This window comes from Chrysemys picta, chromosome 3 (assembly GCF_011386835.1).
Source record: "Chrysemys picta bellii isolate R12L10 chromosome 3, ASM1138683v2, whole genome shotgun sequence".
NCBI lineage: Eukaryota > Metazoa > Chordata > Testudines > Emydidae > Chrysemys > Chrysemys picta.
Window position 1 is genome coordinate 24,565,630 of NC_088793.1, and position 19,617 is coordinate 24,585,246.

At 43.2% G+C, this 19,617-nt stretch overlaps 1 protein-coding gene across 1 annotated transcript in view; it reads left to right on the top strand.

Moving 5' to 3' along the window:
• Nucleotides 1-18,652, top strand: part of SDC1 (syndecan 1) — a 38,107-nt gene extending 19,455 nt beyond the window's left edge. The window contains exons 2-5 of the mRNA XM_005297319.5: nucleotides 11,123-11,204; nucleotides 14,504-15,015; nucleotides 15,318-15,441; nucleotides 16,268-18,652. Of these exons, the coding sequence (XP_005297376.2) occupies nucleotides 11,123-11,204; nucleotides 14,504-15,015; nucleotides 15,318-15,441; nucleotides 16,268-16,434 (885 nt within the window). The 3' untranslated portion in view covers nucleotides 16,435-18,652. The remainder of the gene's footprint in view (nucleotides 1-11,122; nucleotides 11,205-14,503; nucleotides 15,016-15,317; nucleotides 15,442-16,267) is intronic.
• The last annotated feature ends 965 nt before the right edge of the window (nucleotides 18,653-19,617 follow it).

The following is a 19,617-nucleotide window of genomic DNA, read 5'->3' on the forward strand; positions in this document are numbered from 1 at the left end:
GACTCTTTATATTGGACACGGTTGGGTCACCCTAGAGCAGTGGCTCTCAACCAGAGGTATGCATACCTCAGGGGGTACACAGGTCACTCCTCTAGATATTTGCCTAGTTTTACTACAGACTACATAAAATGCACTAGCGAATACATACAAACTAAAATTTCATACAGATACAATGAGAAAGTAAGCACATTTTCAGTAACATACATAAATGCTGTGACACTTTATTTTGTCTGATTTTTTTTGTAAGCTAATACTTTTAAGTGAGATGAAACTTGAGGTACACAAGACAAATTAGACTCCTGAAAGGGGGGACAGTCTGGAAAGTTTGAGCGCCATTGCCCTAGAGATCATGATGAAACTGAAGGGAAGACTTAAGATCAGGAAATTCTTAAGATGTACTGTTGTAGCTGATGGGTAGGGCTACAGTTTTGTCACAGAATCCATGATTTCCTGAGAGCTGCAGGGTCCCCCCCATTGCCCATTGTGGCCAGGAACTGCAGGGCCCCAAGCTCCCAGCTACCTCAGGCAAGGGAGGGAGTGCCCTGGGCACCCCCAGACAGCATGGGTGGCCCTCAGGGTTACTCACTTTGTCATGCATATTTTTAGTAAGTCATGGATAGGTCACAGGGCTTCCATAAGGTTTTTTCTTTTTTGCCCATGATCTGTCACACTTTGTGAATTTTTTTACTAAATCTTAGCTTCACTTATGGGGTGGACTTATGATGCCCCACTGCTTGAGTAACTTAGAACTAAACTTGATACTTAACTGGACAAAACAATCAACATACAATAAGTAACAGTGCTGCATGTGTAGGTTTAGGTGGCACATCCATAACATTAGTGACTGAAGTTGTGTTTGGGGAGTGAAAATTCTAGAATGCAGATTTAACTATATGCAAAGTTAAGTAAATTAATGACTGATTATATATGCAGTCTTTTAACTATGGAAACTTAAACCGATGCAGGATATCGAAGTCCTTTACAAGAAAGGTAACTACCAAAACAGTGGCTGACTTGGTTGGAGACCTCTGTGGTAAGCCTCACTGGCTGAGAATTTTGACAGTGTCCCTGAGGCTCTGAACTGATTAAAGGTCCTATCTATCACTGAATACTCTATACCCATTGTACAAAAATCTAAAAATAGCCTTAAAATCATTATAATCAAATGACCTGTTAGATGACTGGCAGTGAGTAAAGTAAAGGGCAGGTGAAGAGTTTGCCATAAGGTGAATTTGCCCAGAGGCTTGATAAATGCTAGAGGACCTAGATCACCCAGGTAGCCCATTTTCTCTCCCCTCCCCCCAAAGGTTACTGGCATGCATTCCTTTTGATCTGGAGAGTGTCTCTTGATAGAGACTTCTTGCTAACTTTCTCTCTGCAGCTGGCAGCAGAGAGAAAGTTAGCAAGAAGAGACAGATACTGAGTCAATACTTCTAGGACCAGAAGGGACCACTAAGTTCACCCAAACTGGCCAGCTGCCTAGCACAGGCCAGAGAATGTCACCTAGGAACTCCTACAGTGAAGGGGGACTTGCATGGCTGTGGCTTTTGGGATGTGTACATGGTTTCCAGCAAGGAACCAGCCTGAGACTTCAGTTCACACCTGACAGGCTACATGAAGTGATCAGAGTTTGCTACCAAGTGGACCCCAGCCTGAATTTGAAGAAATGGAGAAACTCTAGCTACTTTACCATAGACCCCGGAGATGGGAGGTCTCTGAGCGTCATGATCAGCTAAGTAGGGTAAGAGATTGGGTTAGATGGAAAAGTCTTCCACAGTATTAAGTGATCACATTCTGTGAATGTGGGTGACTCACAGCATGACTCATCAGTAGCAGTGACACATGAATTGCACTGCAGTTGACCTAGCTGTGAGTAGACACTGTTTGCTAGGACAGACTTTCCGGGTTCTGCAATGACTAGCAAATATTGGTGGTCCTCTCGTGCTGGACATAGCATGCAGGAAGCATGGGCTGCTGGCAGCAGGAGAACAAAGAGGCACAACATTATTTGAAAGGCTGACTAATTGAGCAAAGTTGTCTAATGAATGCCTGTAAAAGTAATCTCCTAATGGCTGTAGTCATGGATCAGGGCCCCCATTATGCTAGGCATTGTACAAACATGTAAGGCATGCCATATGTAAATTAGGGTACCGTAAATAACTATTTCTGATGCAAATGTTACAGCTTGTGCCCATTTCAGGTGGTCTCTCCCTAGGCAAGCCAGGGATGAAATAAATCCTTACAAGTCATCTTGGTCACCTTCCTTGTGCAATCTCTTGCTCGTGTCCAAGCTAGACAAATAAAAATATATTCTGCTCTAGCACTGGTAGTCTGCATGGTCTACTCTCCCTCCCCAGGGTGATAGGTAGGGGTAGTGCACTTCCTTGAGGACTTCTCGCCACTCTCCAGGGAAGAGGATGGTTTCTACGAGTAGCAGTAGCCTAACTGCAGAGACTTGATGCATCAAGGTGTGGCTTGTATGATTTGACCTGACTTATTTCACCTATTCTGTAGAAGGGGCACTGGATTAAATTTGGGTCTAGCATAAAGGGGTGTAACTCCCACCAATTTCAACAGATGCTGCAGCCATTTCAGCCAAGGCCAAGCTTGCTCTCGTTCAGAGACGCATGAAAACCCTGTATGGGAGGGAGAACTGCAGATGTACTCCAGTTCAGCACCTGTAACTTAATGTACATCCCCTATCTGAGGGGTGGGAGTGTCTTGCAGTCCCAAAGCATGCACACTATGGTTTCAAACTTCCTAACTGCACAACCAAACTTCCTTGCCCTGCCCCCTTCTCTGAGGCCCTGCCCCCACTCACTCTATCCTCCCTCTGTCACTCGCTCTCCCCCACCCTCACTCACTCACCCTAGGCTGGGGCAAGGGGTTGGGGTGTAGGAGGGGGTGAGGGCTCCAGTTGGGAGTGCAGGCTCTAGGGTGGGGCAGGGGGTGAGGGGTTTGGAGTGCACAAGCAGGCTCAGGGCTGGGGCAGGGTCCAGGTTGGGGCTCAGGGCTGGAGCAGGGGGTTGGGGTGTGGGTTTTTGAAGGGAGGGTAACAGTTTAACTGGTGCAACATGCAGTGTGAACATTGCTCTCTGGCATATGTGGCTTATTCTGGTTTAGCTAAACCTCTTCCTAGTTAACTTGAACTAAATTGAAATGAGCTATTCTTACACCAAGTCAAACTGGTGCTAAAAGCCATGTGGACATTCTGAACTCCAGTATAACTGCAAGTGTGTACTTAAACCAATGGTGTGGCTTTCTCATCCTATCTGAACAACCTACTAATAGGAGAAGTGAGCCAGAGGGTTATAAGAGGTACAATTGAAAGATAAAACACACTGTATGAAAGATGCTGCTGGTACTCTGGGGATGTCTTTCTAGAAAGACATTCTGATTTCTCTTCCTCATGAGCTACTTAAGTCTCCATGTTGCAGTGACAGTTTCTCATTCTAGTTCATTCTTAAACATGCAGGCTCTGCTGCTAGAATCTGGCAGTAAAAGGCAGCCTGCATGTCCCACCATAACAGAGCAGTCCATGCCCTTCTCCTGCAACTAGGAACAATTTGGCACCTAGTCAGCTTCAAGGGCAGAGCTAGCTCAGGCTCTTGGGTGTGGCCTCAATCCTCCCCATCTACTCTCACAACTCTCTCATATCCAAGTTTGTTGCTCTTACCCAGGCTAGCTGGCCCAACTGGGGGTATACCGGTTAAAGCCTGGGGGCTGCTTTCCCTCAGGTTGGTGACGCACTCATTGTAGTGAGGACACAGGTTAAATTTAATCAATGATGATGCTAAAATGCCTTCCTCACAATTTTGCCCACCCGCCCAGGACAGAAGTTCTCCTACAACTCAGAGCAACTCAGCATACTGCAGCTCAGAGAACCCTGGGATGCACTCAGAAGTCCAGGTGACACACATGGTCTTCATGGTGCCATGCTCCCATAACTAGGGTAGGATTTTGCATTATAGCTGCGGTCACCAGGCTAATCTGAATGCCAGTCACCCCAGTTACTCCTGTAGTGAAGGCGTACCACAAAGAAAGGCAGCGTTTCAATCACCCTTTCTGAATGAAGGGAGCTGCATCCACATTTGACCTCTAAAATCCAAGAGGAATGGAGGTGGGTGGGAATAGACTGTATTGACTAAGTAGCTCTGGTTGGCTGGAAAGCCACAGAGGATCTGAAGGCAGTGTCTGGATTATGTTTATCTTGTGTGTGCTGGATTGAGGATTTAGTTTTTTATTAAAAGAATACTGCCCTTGGAATCCCTCTGCTCACTTTTTTGTGTAAAGCCATGTGCCCCTGAAATAGCTACTGACTCGTATGTAATGATTTGTCCGCTGGTCTGACCACCTCTGATATTGGTGCATGCTACGTAGTGTGCCACAAGTTAATCTATTTTGTGACCTAACGGCTCAGCAGTTAAACATTAAACTTGCTAGTTCTTGGCTCACTGATAATTTCCAGTAGGTAAACATAATACTGATCAGACCACAATGTCACGTGTAACCGTTGAAGTAAGATTCTGAAAATGCTGACAACCAGCTAGAAAGTATTTCTATTATAAGCAGAGAATAACTGGATGGCCAGTCCATAACATCAGTCTTAGAAGCCATAGCTCATCAATTCATACCAAACTGGATGATGTGGAAAACATGACACTTTCCCTTTGCACTGCCTCTTGTTTGTAAGGCAAGCCAAATCCTACTCTCCTCTCACCATGCAACTGCAATTACTTGGGTGTCACTAGTATAAATGAAGGCAGCCTGACCCCTTTTTACAATTAAATCACTGGTGGGCTGGCCTGCCTACATTGGAATAGGTCCTAGGTCCTCTTTGCTGTCTTAGCAAGACAAAGACCACAAACCCATGCTGTCGTCTCACTGACAGAGTTGGAATAGTGAGTACATTGATGGAAACACCCCCAAAAAAATCAACACTGCTCACAGCCACAAACCTGAAACATGAGATGTTACTTTAAATAAGAACCTCCCCTCAATAGAAAGGGAACAGTTCCTACTGGAAGGCCACTATCAAAAGTGGAGATGGGGAGTGAGGAGTTAAGTGTTTATCTGCTAGTGGGGGAAGGGAGGATCCAACCCTTATGCAGGGATTTCTTGGGTGACTTCCTGTTTCCAAAGCAAACAGAGAAACTGCTTCAGGTGGCAGTGTTCTTTTTTTTTTGGTTTGGTTTTTCCTTGTGTATTGTACAGGATAGGGACCTTGTCAGCCCTGGAGCACTACTGATAACCAGTAAAAGTTGATGTGACCTAAAGCTGAATGATCAGGGACTCCGTAGAGGGCAGACTCTCTCCAGAGACCCAAGTCAGTAAACCTGTCTCCCTGCCCTATTGATTCCTGGCCCCATTTACAGACTCTTTACATCCACATCTTGACAGTGAAGGTGCTGGGATTGTCTTCCAGAGCTTTACTGGCTTCAGCACTCAAAACTAGCTAGTACTAAATCAAACTCTGGAGCCAAGACTTATTATCCAGCACTTAAAGGCTTTGATTCTTCCAAAGAGCTCTCAATGCTTCTAGAATGGACTTGTACTTAACTTTTGGAAACTGAGCAGGCTCATAGATCTTATTTACTTAAGGCCAGCAGGGACATGGGATCATCTAGGCAGACCTGCATAACACAAGCCATAGAATCTCATGGTTAAAGCATTTCTTGAAGAAAGGCATCCAGTCTTGATTTGGAATCTGTTAAGTAATGGAGAATCACCACTTCTCTTGGTAGCTTGTTCTAATAGTTGCAGCACACTTTGGACAGTGAGGTCATACCTGCTGTGAAACAGTGCATACATTCACTATCTAGACACTTACTTCACTGTTCTCCAGTGCAAGTGTTTGTACACTCTAACTTTCATGGTGAGCTAAAGAGCAGCTCTGCCTTCTCCAGTAGCCAAAGTAATAAGGGGCACAGGGAGAGCTGCATGACGCCTGCCCCTTTCTCCCTCCCACAACAACCCCAAAAGCAACCACCCATAGGAGCCTTGGCCTTGCCTACATGTAGGAAACTTGTAATCCATTGGTGCTAGTAGTGGTGGAGGTGCTTGGGTAGCCCAGGCATTTTTAACCTTTCTGTTGCATTTAACCTCCAAATGCATCTTGTATCTCTTGCTCACTTTATAGTAGTTGGTAGAGACAAGACAAAGTCTACAGTTGCACATGGGTTGTCTCTGAAATGCTCTCCCGCTTAGTTCTTGGGAAAACGGACTGGATTGCTAATGCAGCTCCCTTTAACCTCTTGGCTGGCCCAGGTTTGAGTGTCTTCCAAATGAGCAAACTCCTAGCTATTACTACATTCACTTGCTAATAGGTCAGTCAGATTTGACCTTCAAACCTCATACTGGCGCTCACATACCATCAAACCTGTGCCACATTCAGGGCCGGCTCTAGGCACCAGCAAAACAAGCTGGTGCTTGGGGCGGCACATTTTTAGGGGCGGCATGGCCAGCGCCAGAATGCTGCCCCTAAAAATGTGCCCCGGCCGCCCTAGCTCACCTCGACTGCTGCCGCCGCGGTGTGCAAAACAGCTGATTCGCGCGCCGCTACTCGCCCTCCCTCCCAGGCTCAGGGAGGGGGAGCAGCGGCGCGCGAATCAGCTGTTTCGCATGCTGTGGCGGCTCGGGGTCTCCCCCTCCCTCCCAGGCTCTCAAACCTGGGAGGGAGGGGGAGATCCCGAGCGGCCATTTTGCATGCCGCTGCTCCCCCTCCCTCCCAGACTTGAGAGCCTGGGAGGGAGGGGGAGAAGCAGCGCCTGCGCCGTGGCCACTCGGAGTCTCCCCCTCCCTCCCAGGCTCTCAAGTCTGGGAGGGAGGGGAGACTCAGTGGCCACGGCATGGGCGCTGCTTCTCCCCCTCCCTCCTAGGCTTGAGAGCCTCGGGGGGAGGAGGCAGAGCTGGGGATTTGGGGAAGGGGCGGAGTTGAGGCAGGGCCGGGGGTGGGCTAATTAAAGAACCAGGGGGCGGCCAAAATTGTTTTTGCTTTGGGCGGCAAAAATCCTAGAGCTGGCCCTGGCCACATTGGAGCAGTCTGGCTAAAGCAACCACAAACTGGTGCAGCAAGATCACACAATGGCCAAAACTGTCTGATTTAGACACATACCTTCACTATTATATGTAATGACTGCACACAGGCCACCCTTAACCCCTGTGGGAATAACTTCAGTGCATAACTTTGTGTACCTTCAAATAAGCCTGAAGGTGGCTGACAGTGTTAGATGGCAGAAAAATAATCTGAAATCTCCCCATACCCATCTGAGCATCCTGCAGGCCTGTGGCTTTGAGCAGCGGAGGGTGGAGTTGGTCTCACCTGGGATATTAATTCCAACATCCCACTGTCTCTAACAAACTCACTTCTTAGTGAGTGGGGTGAAGATAGTCTTCCACTAGTATCCATGTCAAGCTAAAAAGCTTTTCAAATGGCTGTCATACAAAGCCAATCTTTCCAATGAAGTTATAGCCCCCAGCATTTGCGGATGAATGACTGATCCACTCTTTCATGCAATTCAACTATTTTTGTGAGTTATCTGGAGTAGATTGAACAGTTAACTCCTTTGTGATTAATGTTCGGTGTGCAAACTGGAAACCGCTAATAGCAAATGTTCCTGTCTGTTTCCACTAGCCTGTCTGATAAGATAGGAATTAATGGTCTTTGTGTCAGTAATAGACTAGCTGGGTTTTTCAGGATACGGTGTGGGTGCAAATGGGACCGCAAGGTGGGAAGCCACAGTATGCGGCAGAATTATAAATTGGGAGAAACAAAAATGTCAACATAGCAGCATTACTCCAGGTAATTAGGCCTGGCATAATTTATCTTTTTGTAGCTGACAGATATTAAAAATAAGCATTAATGTTTTATTAATGTAAACTTTCACAGTTGTAGGAAATTATTGGGAGTGTCAAATTTAATGACATGTTGAGATTCAATTTAACTGTAAAACATTTCAACCTCATGTCAAAAGATCACTACATTCTCAGGCAGCACTTTTCTTTCTTTGCCTGTCTGCAAATTTGGACTCTAAACATATTTTTCCTTGGCTTGTGTATGGTGGAATTGACACTTATTGGCATTTAACAATTAAATGTAATCCTTTCATGCCGACAGACAGTGATGGATCTTTATTTAGTGCTCCAGTAAGGCTTACTCTGAAGAGTAACTTTACCAGACTGCTAGAATACTGATCTCCACTAGGGTGTTATAAGAATGGGATACAAATCATCCTTAATCTAGTTAAAGGACTTCTATGAAAACTTGACTCCACCATAGGCTGCTACAAACTAGTAAAAATCATTGAGTTACTGCACCCCCAAAAGCCTTTTTGCTTCTGCATGTGTAAAATCCTCACTTTCCCTGAAGTGTGGGTGGGGTGAGTTCACCAACTGTCTCTGGAACTCTAGTCTCTACTTTTCACAATTCATTTTAAGTCTAAAGTCTGTATTCTGGCAGGTATGAAGAACTCTGTAGCTGCAACTTGTAAGTGTCTTTGGCATAATGGTATGAAAGGGAACAGTAATAAGCACTGTGTCTATTTATCAAGATAAGATGTACTCAGTTTTAAGGTACTCTATTGGGAAAGCAATATTCTGACCCTTAAAGGCACTAGGGTGTTTGGGTTTGTGTAAGATTGGCAAGCTTTGCTCACAAACTAATGTGAGCTGGTGCCATGTGTGTTCAAAACAAGAATATAGCCACTTGGAAAGATAGTTACAAACTATTTGCTACTGGCCTTTTCCATGACACTGAATCATGACATCTCTCAAAGACAATAGCTTATGCAACTACTTCATTGTAAACTGTATTAATGGGGCTACAACTGTGGCAATCCCACTACCAAAAACATGCATGCATTCAAGATGAATAGCAAAAGATCACTTCAGCAGGATATCGTGCACACTAATGGATCAGTGTTATGATCATAAGCTTCCATCATGTGGTTCCTCAAAGGCTGTATTAGATACTTTTGGAGCATAGTGGTGCCATGTGAGTTCTGACAGTAACTGAACTACACTTTGGCTAGAACTCTTCTGGTGGAGAAGGAGACTAGAACACACTTGTGCCCAGCCTGCCTCTGGCTCCAACTGTAGCTGAGTAGCAAGCAGTGTCTGTAATGACTGATGGGAAGTACTCAAATAGTAACGTTCATGATCAAGTACTTCTACTGTGGCTGCCAGAAAGCAGTGTCCTGTGCTGCTTCAGTACACAGATGGCCCCACTGTCTGTTAGTAACTTATTTTCGGCCTTCAAATACAGCTGCGTAACTCGGACTACGTTGTGCTACTCTGATTAGTCAGTGGGATTAAAGGCTTCCTGTTTGGGTATAATCTAACTGCAATTAAAAGGTCATGGAGAAACCTTGACCATGAGGTGTGCACAGTGTCTGAACAGTGTAATCCCTTTTCTTGATCAAAAACTGAACTAGTCAATGTCTACAGACACTCTTTGAATCAACATGCAGATTAAATGTCTAGTTAGACTTTGCTGTGTCTGAAAAGGCTGGCAATTCCTCGGGTAGCACATCAGTACAGAAAGCTGGCTTTTCTATTTGAGCTACTTGTCTTGTGTTCCAAGGATGGCCATTGTCTAACCAGATCTACTGAAACGTTGTGGTCGTACTTGGGGGCAGGAATGTCATAACTGGGATACCCTCATATATAACTCTCCTGCTCTTGTAATAAATTGTTCCTTGTTTAATTTTGCTCTCAGGTAAACTCTTGGCTGTGCTTTAAGAAGCTTTCATGTTAACTTCATAGTGTCATAAGTTTTTAAAGTGACCGAAATCCACTAGTCACCTTTGCCACAACTGCCTATATGCCACAGATACGTGTATCTACCTGCATATTGAGCCTTCTGTAGGAAGGTGACCTCTGAACACCTGTCTGGGCAAAAACTTTCCTCCAATACATTCCATAGTCTGCAAACTAGTAGTCTATTGTCCAAGGGAGATTAGGCAGACTGGTACTTTCAAAGCATCAGGGTGGGTTGATTTAATTCAAGGCAATTTAAATCACCAAGTGGGAAGCCTCAATAAAAAAAAATCTATTTTAATTAACTTTTCCATTTGTACTCTTCTAAAGAGAGGTGCAGTAAAGCATATTGACTTACAACTAATAGTCTTTACACTAGATTTGGCACATCTTGCTACCTAGGAGGGCCAATTGTAATTATAAATGTTTACTTAAGCAATTTTAGCTTAATGTTTTCATATTCCTGTACACTTAATGTTAGAAAATAGTTAATATTGCTTATTCACTAAATCAACTTTTTGTTCACAATTTGTCAAGTTCCATTAGGATGGTAACTGGAATTTAATTAAACAGCATATACATTGTTTTTTTTAATAAAATAAAACCTTAAGTATGTTCAGTACATAAGTGCTCATCAAAACATGCTTCACATTTACAACTATTTATAACCAGCTTAGGCCTTAACATATTGTATTAAACTGTAATTTCATTTTCAACAGCTTTATTTAAAAAGCATGCAGAATCCAATTTTTTTTCAAAACTTTTTTGTCCATCTGGCAAAGCCTGGTGGGTGATAAGGGAGATCTCATCAAAGAATAAGTAGCTGAGATCTTGCATGGAAATCACAAACTCAATGAACAGCATTCATTTAAACAAGTCTGCCTTGCCTAGCAAATGTTTTCCCTGTGTTCTGGAAGGCAGCTCAAAGTGCTAGTTGATGTTCCTCAAATTAGTCCATTTCTCTTGGGTTGGAAACCAAGCACCCTGCTGCATTTGCAGGGTAACTATTGTACAGCAATCCACCTAGATCAAGAGTAGTGGACTGATGAATCTGGTTTTGATTGTCCAAGAAGAATGGAATCTTCATTCAGGATGCATATTGCACTTGCCTCTAGTATGATGGGCTCCTTCATGTAAGCACCTGCAACTGAATAAAACCCAGAACTAAAGAGGCTATTTTCAGTCTGACTATATGTAGTAAATAACCCAGAAAGTGTGGCCATTCTTATGTACTAAATGGCAACAAATGCTTGCTTTTTGGGGGTGGGGGGTCCTAATGGTGCACTTTTTTGTGTGGAGTATCTTTTATTTTTATTAATCACTCTTGTGCTACTCTGTTCACTAATGTGGTCCTTTCTCTTTAAAGCAAACTACAAATCTAAACCTTCCTCCTGAAGACCTGGACTCATCTGGCGATGATGAAGATGCTTTCTCTGGCTCTGGCGCTGGTGAGTGGACTTGCATTGCTGCTCGGTTGTCATAAATTCTTAAAGGTCATGACTCTTGGTGCCCAGCTTAGCAAAGATGTGTCCTGGCTGCTGTTTCCCTAGAGCAAGGTAACTTGATGTGTCCCGTGTCTTTCCCTTCAGAAGCACTGTGCTCCTGACAGTCATTTTAGGCTGTTTTATCTCTTAAGCACAAGCAGACAATTGAGAATTGAAGTGGGCTTCCAAAAAAGTATCTGTTCCTGGTGGAAATAAACAGGATCCCAGAGATGTCTACAAAGACATCCTACCCATATCTGACTTGTAAGGCCACTAATGTGAAACCACTGTAGTTGCTCGTGTATTCATGGAGCAAGTGAAGGAAACAAAGTAGAGGGGTTAAAGAAGTTATCCCATCGATCTGTTTTGGATTATGAGGGAGGGAAGGAGCTGGATGAGAACTTCTACGTCACAATTCCTCTGCCATAACTCACTCAGGCTGCCTAGCTCTAGGCTCCTGACAGACCTCACTAGACTATCAACTTCTAGTAGTGACTTCCCATGGGAGGCAGGACTAACTATATACCCCATAGTGTCAAAGGAGGCCTTCAATGGAATTGGGCTCTGGTATGCATCTTCCATGCTGGGTTCTATTTCTATTGTAGCAGCTCCTAGATGCCCAATGAGGATCTCCATTTATGCTAGACTTGTCCAAATAAGGCAGTCCATGTCCCAGAAGACTTATGATCTAGGTATTAAGCAATGGTTAAACTTGCTGTACAGTGATACAGTTCATAGAAAACTGCTAGGGACCCTAACTGGGTGCAATTTTCTATATACCACTAATGCCTATTTAATCTGATCCAGACTTTGGCTCCCCCCAAAAGAAATAAAGCTTCCTCAAACTGGTCCATGAGGATAAAATGACTTGCCATCCTTCTGGTATGAAATGCTAATCCCTTTCCTAAATTAAGATTAATCTTCACTATTAACTTCTGATGTCTGGCTACTCTGTCAAACTTGGTGTTCCTGCCTATACTATTTCTCCCTTTACCATTCTTCCCATTCCCAGCTACCTGCTTTAGATGGGATATCCTCACTGGTAGGGTTGAGGGTAGGAGAAAGGTGGGAAGCAGTGCTGAACAGTCTTCTGCCTTTGAGTATTGGGATCAGTTTAGTGATGGGTAAAATTAGTTGGGTTTTATCAGACTTGCATTTGACTCCCTGCCCCACAGGGCAATTCTAAGTTACTAGCAAATCAAAAGTAGTTAACACTTGCAAACTTTTACAGGTCAGTGTGTTACAAAAAAGGAATGTTTGGCCTTGATAAGTGGGCTGCTCTCCATCCTTGACACAAGTTCTAAGTGAAGAGGGAGAAACAGTAACAGGAAACTTGGAAATGGCAGAGATGCTTAATGACTTCTTTGTTTCGGTCTTCACCGAGAAGTCTGAAGCAATGCCTAACATAGTGAATGCTAATGGGAAGGGGGTAGGTTTAGCGGATAAAATAAAAGAACAAGTTAAAAATCACTTAGAAAAGTTAGATGCCTGCAAGTCACCCGGGCCTGATGAAATGCATCCTAGAATACTCAAGGAGCTAATAGAGGAGGTATCTGAGCCTCTAGCTATTATCTTTGGGAAGTCATGGGAGACGGGAGAGATTCCAGAAGACTGGAAAAGGGCAAATATAGTGCCCATCTATAAAAAGGGAAATAAAAACAACCCAGGTAACTACAGACCAGTTAGTTTAACTTCTGTGCCAGGGAAGATAATGGAGCAAGTAATTAAGGAAATCATCTGCAAACACTTGGAAGGTGGTAAGGTGATAGGGAACAGCCAGCATGGATTTGTGAAGAACAAATCATGTCAAACCAATCTGATAGCTTTCTTTGATAGAATAACGAGCCTTGTGGATAAGGGTGAAGCGGTGGATGTGGTATACCTAGACTTTAGTAAGGCATTTGATACGGTCTCGCATGATATTCTTATCGATAAACTAGGCAAATACAAATTAGATGGGGCTACTATAAGGTGGGTGCATAACTGGCTGGATAACCGTACTCGAGTTGTTATTAATGGTTCCCAATCCTGCTGGAAAGGCGTAACGAGTGGGGTTCCGCAGGGGTCTGTTTTGGGACCGGCTCTGTTCAATATCTTCATCAACGACTTAGATATTGGCATAGAAAGTACGCTTATTAAGTTTGCGGATGATACCAAACTGGGAGGGATTGCAACTACTTTCGAGGACAGGGTCATAATTCAAAATGATCTGGACAAATTGGAGAAATGGTCTGAGTTAAACAGGATGAAGTTTAACAAAGACAAATGCAAAGTGCTCCACTTAGGAAGGAAAAATCAATTTCACACATACAGAATGGGAAAAGACTGTCTAGGAAGGAGTACGGCAGAAAGGGATCTAGGGGTTATAGTGGACCACAAGCTAAATATGAGTCAACAGTGTGATGCTGTTGAAAAAAAAGCAAACATGATTCTGGGATGCATTAACAGGTGTGTTGTGAGCAAGACACGAGAAGTCATTCTTCCGCTCTACTCTGCTCTGGTTAGGCCTCAGCTGGAGTATTGTGTCCAGTTCTGGGCACCGCATTTTAAAAAAGATGTGGAGAAATTGGAAAGGGTCCAAAGAAGAGCAACAAGAATGATTAAAGGTCTTGAGAACATGACCTATGAAGGAAGGCTGAAAGAACTGGGTTTGTTTAGTTTGGAGAAGAGAAGACTGAGAGGGGACATGATAGCAGTTTACAGGTATCTAAAAGGGTGTCATGAGGAGGAGGGAGAGAACTTGTTCACCTTAGCCTCTAAGGATAGAACCAGAAACAATGGGTTTAAACTGCAGCAAGGGAGGTCTAGGTTGGACATTAGGAAAAAGTTCCTAACTGTCAGGGTGGTTAAACACTGGAATAAATTGCCTAGGGAGGTTGTGGAATCTCCGTCTCTGGAGATATTTAAGAGTAGGTTAGATAAATGTCTATCAGGGATGGTCTAGACAGTATTTGGTCCTGCCATGCGGGCAGGGGACTGGACTCGATGACCTCTCGAGGTCCCTTCCAGTCCTATAATCTATGATTCTATGAACTAATAGTGTACTGACTTGGTAGTACTTGAGTAACCAGCGCATCCAATCTTGGGATGATTTTGGGGGTGACAGGGCACTGTGAAGCAATCTAATTGCTTTTGGGTCTAATCCAGGCCCTACAGTAAGTTGCCTTTTAATAATAAGGCTAGCACACCACTTACTGAGCTGCTTGTACTTGTCTGCTATTGAATCATCTGTACATCAGTTAATGCTTAACATTCTTGTGTAGGTCCCTTGACCGACCATCCTGTGGTTGCCTTCAATATCCCCTTAGAACATGCAAATTCGTCATCCAGGTCAACTACGTCTACTGGAGCAACTGTTCACCAACCTGCAGTTCATGGCACTGAAAACCCAGCTGAAAAGGAAACGGTATCATCCCCCACTAGTGATGTGGTGCCAGATAAGGCTGTCCTTTCAGATAAGGATGAAACTCACAAACTGGGCTCAGCTGCGGAGAAACCTACAACAAATGAGGCAGCCCTAACAACAAGAAGTCCATCTACTCACAGTCCTACTGTCGGAGTAACCACTGCACAAGCCTCAAGCACAGTCCATGTAATTGAACCTAGTATCCATAGTTCTAGTTCATCTGGTGTCTCTAAAGAAACATCTGATCCCGACTTCACCACTATTAGTGAGCAAGATGTTCACTCCCCAACTACAGCAATTCTACCCAGGGGTATATACCCTATAGATGAGAAGGAAACTCCATTTCCCGAAGAAAGCTCTGGGGATCAGGTAAGAACTAACTTTCAATCTCAAATGTAGATCTTTGCCATATCCAATGCTACAGCCATACAACAGTGCTGGAATGTAGTAACTTTGTGCCACTCCACATATGAAGCTAGTTTCTTTTTCTTCCACACTATTATGATGCATCATAAGCAGTTAACTGCTGGGTGTGGGGAAAATTCTTGTGCTATCAGTTGAAGGGAAATATTAAAAACTACCAATATAACAAAACAAGGTCAATGCAAAGTTTCCAGTAACTCCATCAGTGAGCTGAAATGTGACTGACTTGCACTGTATCTTTCCCACAGGGAGACTTTATCTTTAGTGAAGAACGAACAATACTATCGGAATCTGAACTGGTTGACTCTTCAAGAGATGCTGAAGCTGCTGGAACTTCCCAGGGGTTAATGGACAGGAAAGAAGTTCTAGGAGGTATTTCAAAATACATTGAATGCCATAGAAGGTCCTGTGTAGTCCTCCTAATGGGTGGCTGCCTAATCTGCTATAGGATCCACCCAATAATGCAGAACCTCGACTCTCTAGTTATCAGAGCTCAAGATATGTTTAGAAACCTGAAAACACTAAATCAAGGCAGTATTGCACAATATATAGATGCCAGATCCTCGAGCTGCTTCTAGTCAATATCTAGATTAATGCATTGCTAATAAAAACAGGCATGTTGCAAATTGAACATGGGAACAATGTAAAAATCAAACCTGATATAGCATGTAGAGACTGTCCTTGGTAATGTAAATGAAGCTGCTGCAGAACTGCTCTAGCACCAGAGTGCTGCAGAGTTTCGATCCAGTTACTCTGAGGTACATCTTCAAGTGGGTGGTAATACACGGAGGGAAAACTTCTCCATCCTTGCTTGGGAGTAGTAAAAACCTCTTGCAGTACTAGAGCATAGCCTGTTGGTAGGAGTCATGGCTTAGGTACAGTGGGCTCCAGGTAATGGAGGAAGGAACATGAAAGTTTGAAGATGCAGTCATCCATTTTTGGGAAGGAATTGAAAGCCTCGGTAGGGGAGGCTTTCAGAGGACCGCTAGGTGCTCAGTTCCCATTGAAAGCTTAAAAAGTGAAGTACCCAATTCCCATTTGACTTTGAAAACTCTCTCTGGATCCTATTAAGTCACTTGATTATGAAATGCCTTTATAGTACTGGTCTCTGCTCCTACTAGTTAACTCTGGAATAAATTTCAGTCAGAATGTCTCTCTCCTGCATAGTGTCTAATGTGACTTTCCCCCCCACACACAGGTGTCATTGCTGGAGGACTAGTAGGCCTGCTCTTTGCAGTGTTCCTAGTTGGATTTATGCTGTACAGAATGAAGAAAAAAGATGAAGGCAGCTATTCATTAGATGAACCAAAACAATCAAATGGAGGATACCAAAAACCACAGAAACAAGAAGAATTCTATGCATAAACACTAGTCTTCAGAACACTTCCCCTCTTTCTTGAACTCTTCTCCTGTCCCTGCATACAACCTGCTTGTGGTTTTTCTGCATTAAACTCAAGCCATACAATCATCAGATATAACCCTTGCCACTGGAAAATAACTACAAATTACATCTGGATTCCTGGAACCTAGCCAGCTTTCTTGCACAAATGTATATTCCCTTTTTAAAAAAGGAAGTGGAACATGGGACTGCAAGCCACTAAGCTTGCTTTGGCTTATCTAAGGACTCCTGGGAAGGGAAGGAGATGAGGGAGAGCTGGAATGTATGTATATAACTGATCTTTAGGAGAACAGCAGGAATTAACAGCTAACAAGGCCTAAATTATCCGTACTAAAGATCCTTGTTAAACTCTCATGGCCTCCACTGTGTGTATAGTGTATTAGAAAGTCTCTACTGCATTTTGACAAAGACCAACAGCTGGTACCTCATGGTTCTTGCACTCTTTCTAGTTGCCATGATCATAGCACTTAATAGTGGCCATAAGATGCCAACTGGGAAAAGGAGTGCAGGGGCAAGGCAAACAAGTATTTGATCACTGGGTTTGGGATTTTTAAGGGTACTAGGAATGAGCTCCTTTAACAGTTGGATGCATGTACTGTTAATTTTAACCTAGAATTTAAATGGTATCTGAGCATCATATCCCCACTCTGCTCCTTTTGAAGTTAAACTAAGAAATGACTTTTGGGAACAAACCATATCTAAACCATCCACATAAGTGCCAAGTCAAGACTAGTCTTACTGGCTCAAATATGCTCAAGTCTTTATATGAGAAATACCTTACTGTGTTCCACACCAATGTGGGACTCTGATGGGCAACTGGTGCCATATCCTAGCTATCTACCTCTCTGCATTGTCTGTTTGTAGTGGTGACTTTGAACTAGGTCTGCCATGAGTGCCATCAGACCTGTGTACAGTACATGGCACATAAGGTACAAAAGAGCAAACTAAGTATCTCTGGCTTCTTGTACTGCCAAAGACCAGGGAGCAGAGAAGCATATTAACTAAACTAATCTTGCAGCTTAGAATGGTTGTGGTGTTTTATTGGCTCTCACTAATATCTACTATATAAGTGCTTAGGTCTTTAACTTCAGACCCAATTACGTCAGAATATTATCTTCAGTTTTAGTATAGAGGTGAGTGTTAGCAATGGATAATTGTAATCTCCACAGTATCACCCAGCTAGCCTATGGAGCCAAGTCATTAGGTTGCTTACTGATTAGAATAGGCCTAAGAACAGGAACACTTCCCAAAAGTCTCTTGTGTGGATGAAAGTACAGTTGTTTGAATGGGTTTTTCAAATACAATAGTCCTTAATGTAATATACTAAGAGTAGATGCATTCAGTTGTAGCTTGTACAGGATCATTCACTTCAGTGTCTATCTTACACCACACATTTTTAAGAACTTTGAAGGAAATCTTAATTTCAACACAGACCTTGCCTCTGCTTTGCCAGCTAGATTGATTGGTTTTTTATTATTTTTGGTAGCCTGTTTCAAATTGAACTCTTTTTCTGCTCATAGTGAAGGTATAGGGGAGGGAGAGAGTGTTTACGATGTAAATATTTATATTGCCAAGCCAAAGGAAGTGATCCAAGAACACTTGCTGACAGAGGCACATGTGTTGCATGTTCAATTTGGATTTTTTTCAAAAACTTAAATGATGTGCAGGTCATTCCTGAATTGCTAATTGAGTAAATTGGTGCCTTCTCAATTTCTCAATAAAACTAAGAAAATACTTGCTTCATTCCAAACTCTCTGGACAAGAGATTGCCTTGATGTATGAATGTAGCTGTGTGTTAACCTTCTTAAAGACAAAACTGAGATGTCTATTACTGCCTTTATTTTTACACTGAATTTTTATAAATTAATGCAACAACCAGCCTGTTAATTATAGCTGTAATTCTTTGCTTTGTATAGGAATGTAGAAATGCTGTTAACAGGCTTTTCTATGAGAATTCTTCTCATAAACCACAGGAAACTATATATTTAAAAGGGCGACTTCAGTTGTACTGCCAACCTTTCTACAGGCCAAGAATAACTGTATATTTTGGTAATCTAAATGGATAACTAGAGTTATTGACATACAGGAAGTTTTGTATTTAAGTGGTGCAATTAAATATAATTTTAATGGAATATACTTCAGTTGGTTATCTGTACACATGCAATAAATGGCGTTTTTGGCAAATAACTTGTGGTCTACTGTGTCAGCCTACCTGGGAGCACTCCTATTTTCCCACTTTCAGAATGTCACACGTAACCATAAATCCTGGAGTTCTCTGAAGCTTGTTCAAGGGCATAGAGCTACACAAGCAGCTTCAGCCCTGAAAGAGGGTTTGAAGAATAGGCCCTGGAAGTCTAGCATGTTCTCACTTCACAATAGCAGGGAGAAGCACTTTCTTAACCAGAAACAGTTCAGAGGCGGAACAGTTTAAATACTGAGCAGAAGTTGGAACAGAGCCACCTGAATCTCTGTGGCTGTCAAAGGCCAACAGCTGCTCAGACAACCAACCTGCTGTTTCAGATTCCTTCTCCTTATTTTGAGAGTTGTGCTTTTCTATCGGTGTCTGGATTTTTGGGCCGCAGACATAGAGCCAGACATTTTGAGGTTTCAAATAGACTGCTCTTGCCTGAGTGGGGATTGCTAGCGCACAGGAACTGGCTTGGATTTGAGGATGGCGATAAGTACTTGGCTTTAGGAGCAGAGGGAGTTGAATGGGTTTCTACATGTGACTCTACACTGAGCCATACAAATGTGGGGTCTAGGTCTGGTTGGGAATCAGTTTTCCTGCTCCCATGTACTCTTCTGCTTGTGCTAATCTTAGATTCTTCAGTAGGCGTCGCTTCAATAAAAGGACACACGCTAATGGAAGTCTTGTGTAGCAGGAGTATCCCACTACCTAATCTCTAATTCTGTGGTCTAAAGTGGCTCTTGCAAGCATTGGGAGGGTGAGAGGACTGACCACATGTCCCAAATACTGATGGGATGCATAGTGGAATTTTATCTTGTCCATAAAGTACCTTTCTTTACTACCTTTGTGGGTAGGGGATGGATCATGTCGGTGTCACCACACCAGGGACAAGATCTCCTATTGGGTTTGAATGACATTGCCAAAGGACTAAAATACTTTGCTACAATGACCTGTTAGTGAT